General features: G+C 56.6%; 1 protein-coding gene across 1 annotated transcript; it reads left to right on the top strand.

The window, feature by feature from the left end:
• Positions 1-379: 379 nt before the first annotated feature.
• On the top strand, positions 380-2,689 carry CHST14 (carbohydrate sulfotransferase 14). The gene has a single exon (XM_072865375.1). The coding sequence runs from the start codon at positions 470-472 to the stop codon at positions 1,562-1,564; it is 1,095 nt and encodes a 364-aa protein (XP_072721476.1). The 5' UTR covers positions 380-469; the 3' UTR covers positions 1,565-2,689.
• Positions 2,690-3,829: the final 1,140 nt, after the last annotated feature.

The following is a 3,829-nucleotide window of genomic DNA, read 5'->3' as shown; positions in this document are numbered from 1 at the left end:
TGGGGAGCCTGGGCTGTCACTCGGCCATACTGGGACACCTGTTAAAGGCCTGACTGGAAGGGCACTGCCGGGCGGTTAACGGCCCCGGAGCGCTGACTGCAAACGCGGCGGCCGCGGGCGGCTTCGGCCTCGCTTCCCTCACGAAGCCGCCCGGGCCCGCGGGCGAGGCGCGGGAAGCCCCCGCGCCCCCCCCTTCGCGGCCCCGGCCCCGGCCCCTTCCCCTTCCTCGCCCCTTCCCCGCCCGCCGCCGGCCCTTCCCCGCAGGGCAGCGAGCCCGGGCGGGGCCGCCGCCTGCCCCGGCCCGCCCTCCGGGGCCGTCACCGCGGGCCGCTGCCCCGCCTCGCTCCCGGCTCCGCGCCCCCCTCACGGCGGCGGCGGCCGGGCGGGGAGCCGGCAGCCAGCCCCCGCCCTCCGCTCCCGGCATGCGGCGCGGCGGCTGAGGCGGCGGCGGCCCGACCCCTCCGAGGCCATGTTCCCCCGTCCCCCCTTCCCCGGGGAGGTGCGGCGGGCGGCCGCCTCGGGCCGCAGCCGGTCCCGCCCGCGGGGCGCCGGCGGCGGCACCGTGCTGCTGCCTTCCATGCTGATGTTCGGCGTGATCCTGGCCTCCAGCGGGCTGCTCCTGATGATCGAGAAGGGCATCCTGGCCGAGGTGAAGCCGCCGCCGCTGCACCCGGCGGCGGGGGAGCTCTCCCGGCGGGGCCGAGGCGGGGGCGGTGGGGAGGCCGCCGGCGACCTGGACTACGAGGTGCTGCGGGACATCCGCAACCGCACCATCCGCGCCGTCTGCGGGCAGCGGGCCATGCCCCGCAGCGTGTGGGAGCTGCCGGCCGGGCAGCGACGGACGGTCCTCCGGCACCTCCTGGTCAGCGACAAGTACCGCTTCTTGTACTGCTACGTGCCCAAGGTGGCCTGCTCCAACTGGAAGCGCATCCTGAAGGTGCTGGACGGGGCGCTGGAGAGCGTCGACGTCAAGCTGAAGATGGACCACAAGAGCGACCTGGTGTTCCTGGGCGACATGAAGCCGGACGAGATCAGCTACCGCCTGAAGAACTACTACAAGTTCATCTTCGTGCGAAACCCCATGGAGAGGCTGCTGTCGGCCTACAGGAATAAATTCGGGGAGATCAAGGAGTACCAGCAGAGGTACGGGGTGGAGATCGTCAGGCGGTATCGGAAGAACGGGGGGAATTCGGCGGGCGACGACGTGACCTTCTCCGAGTTTCTCCGGTACCTGCTGGACGAGGAGGTGGAGAGGATGAACGAGCACTGGATGCCCATCTACAACCTGTGCCAGCCCTGCGCTGTCAGGTACGACTTCATCGGCTCCTACGAGCGGCTGAACGCGGATGCCGACTACGTCCTGGAGCGAGTCCAGTCGCCCTCCTTCATCCGCTTCCCCGAACGGCAGTCGTGGTACAAGCCTGTGACAGCAGAAACACTCCATTACTACCTGTGCAACACCCAACGCCGGCTGATAAAAGAGCTGTTAACAAAATATATCCTGGATTTTTCCCTCTTTGCCTACCCCCTTCCCAACATAACCAGCGAATTCTGCAGGCAATGAGTTGTTCGTTTTGGGATCTGGTGTAAATTCTGCCTACGCTGCAAGGATTTGCTAATGCAGCCACTGCTGCGAATAACACGTTGCTGCAGGGCCTGTGAAACACGCTCTTCTATGCATTCTTTCCTAACTTTATACCTTTCAAACACTGTTTATATAAAATTTTATATATTGCCTTTGCTACTAGAATACTTTTTGTATGGTTCTGACTTTAATGTGTACATATGCCGCTGACTTGAGCACAGTAGCTTTTGTATATCTGTTTTGCTCTAAATTCTTTTTTGTGGCACGACACAAGAGAACATCTGTAAGGAAACTGAGAAATGGATATATTTTAAGTATTTTTTCCTCCTTTTTTGTATTTTGTACTAAATAGTATGCGGCTGAGTTGCAATCATAATATCGTGGTTGATGCGCTAATAATAATATAGTAGTTGATGCACTAAAAATTAGCGCTGTTAAAACTGGTCCTGGATTAGACAGGAGGTAGTTTTTTGGGTATGAGTAGAAGAAAAGGCTTTTAGAAACTAGGTCCTATTTGTCCTTTATTTTCTCATCTGTAGATGGTGGTTAAAAGAGGCTGGTCTTTTTTTCTGTGACAGTAGTATCTTGGTCTTTTTTTATTATTATTTATTATTATTATTATTATTATTTACTATGGAAATAAAACTAGTGATAAGATAATATTCATTTTTGTGCCATTTTAAGATTTGGAAGTACCAACTGTTTACCCAGCGTAATGTTATCAGATGCAATATCAAGCCATAGCGATTTGCTCTCTTCTCTCCCTTGAATTAAAGCAATACAGACTTCTGGGAGGATCAGAAACTGGCCTGGCTCTCAGGACAGACAGCGACAAAAAACCCCACCCGCAGCGTGCCAGCTCGCAGCCTCGGTGGGCGTCTGCATGCCCACGTGCGTGCCAACCACCGTGGAAAAACACTTTCTCTGGCCGTGTTTGAAACAACGGCCATTTGAGGATTAGTCCTCCCTTCTTTTCTAGATGTGCGCACCGTTTTTGTAGCTACTTGCCTTTAATTATGGCCGTGCGATTGTAAAAGTGTGGGAGATCATGTAGAATGTTGTTCCTGGGAGGCTGTGTCCTCGTTTCTAATAAAGTTTTCCTATGAATTAGTCTGTTGCTTAGTGCTTTTCCTTCGACGTTAGTGTTTATTTGCATTCTTGGAGAGGCCTTCTGCCCCTCGTGCTAAGCCACGGTGTGCAAGTACGATGAATAGGCAGTTCCTGCCTTGATTAATCTGTGTTTTAAGTGCCGGAGCGGCGGTAACAAGTGGAGAAAGAAACGCATCCGAGCCGAACGACGAGACGATTACGTGACCCGGGCAATTGGATGAAAAACAGTAGTCAGCAGCAAAATAGGCGCCTAACTGCTGTGGAGTTGATACGAAGCAGCAGGGATGGGTTACAGATACTGCGGGGAGCTGGTGGTTTCCTGGGATTAATGTCTTAAAAAGGAGGAAGGAAAATTAAGGTCCTTTCTTTAGGATTGGTGAAATTGTCTGAAAGAAGGGCGTGGAGCCACATCCGAGCAAACTCATAAGCGGTGGGATGAAAAAAATCCTGCCTAGGGTGTTGTAGTAGTCCCTTTCTAGCTCCAACGGAATCGATGCGGGGCATTAGCAGCAAGGCTTGCCGAAGCCTTGGGCCGCAAGCTGTGAACTTTCACCCAGATTCGCTGACCGTGCACTGAACTTTTCCTTGGCGACGTGAAGGATGTGAAGGAAGGCCCCCAAATGGGCGCGAGGCAGGGAGGCCGCCGCCGTCAGCAGAAGCTGCATCCGTTGAAATAAGAGAAGGAGCGGCCCGCCTGGGACGGAGACAGGATCCAAGGGGGAGGGAGAAGACCCCAGACCCAAATATGGCTCTCGGGCCGAGCCGCCGCGTGTGGGGAGGGGAGCTTAGATGGTAAGGGCGTAACTGCCCAGGGGTTGCTTTGTTGGGGTCCCGGAGGCAGCCAGCTCGAGCCGTTCTTTACCGCTGAACCCCTCAATAACTTCGTCTGGCATGCGTCGCATCGGAGGCTCTGCTTCGGGAAACCTCGGGACGAGCCTGAGGGGAGAGAGAGCGCCCGAGGGTGAGCGTGTGTGTGAGCCGGGAGTCGAACCGGGCACCCGCCGGCTCAAGGGAGCTGCCGGTGCGAGGACTCCGTCCCTCGCAGTTCCCGTCTCGGGTGGTGAGTGCGCGACTCCCTGAACGCTGTGTGAACGCTCGGGCAGCGGCTTCGCCTTTAACAAGGGCACGACTTAA

The sequence above is a fragment of the Ciconia boyciana genome, chromosome 6 (genome assembly GCF_034638445.1).
Source record: "Ciconia boyciana chromosome 6, ASM3463844v1, whole genome shotgun sequence".
Taxonomy (NCBI): Eukaryota; Metazoa; Chordata; class Aves; order Ciconiiformes; family Ciconiidae; genus Ciconia; species Ciconia boyciana.
Note: the sequence above shows the minus strand (reverse complement) of the source record. Positions and strands in the feature narration are given on the sequence as shown.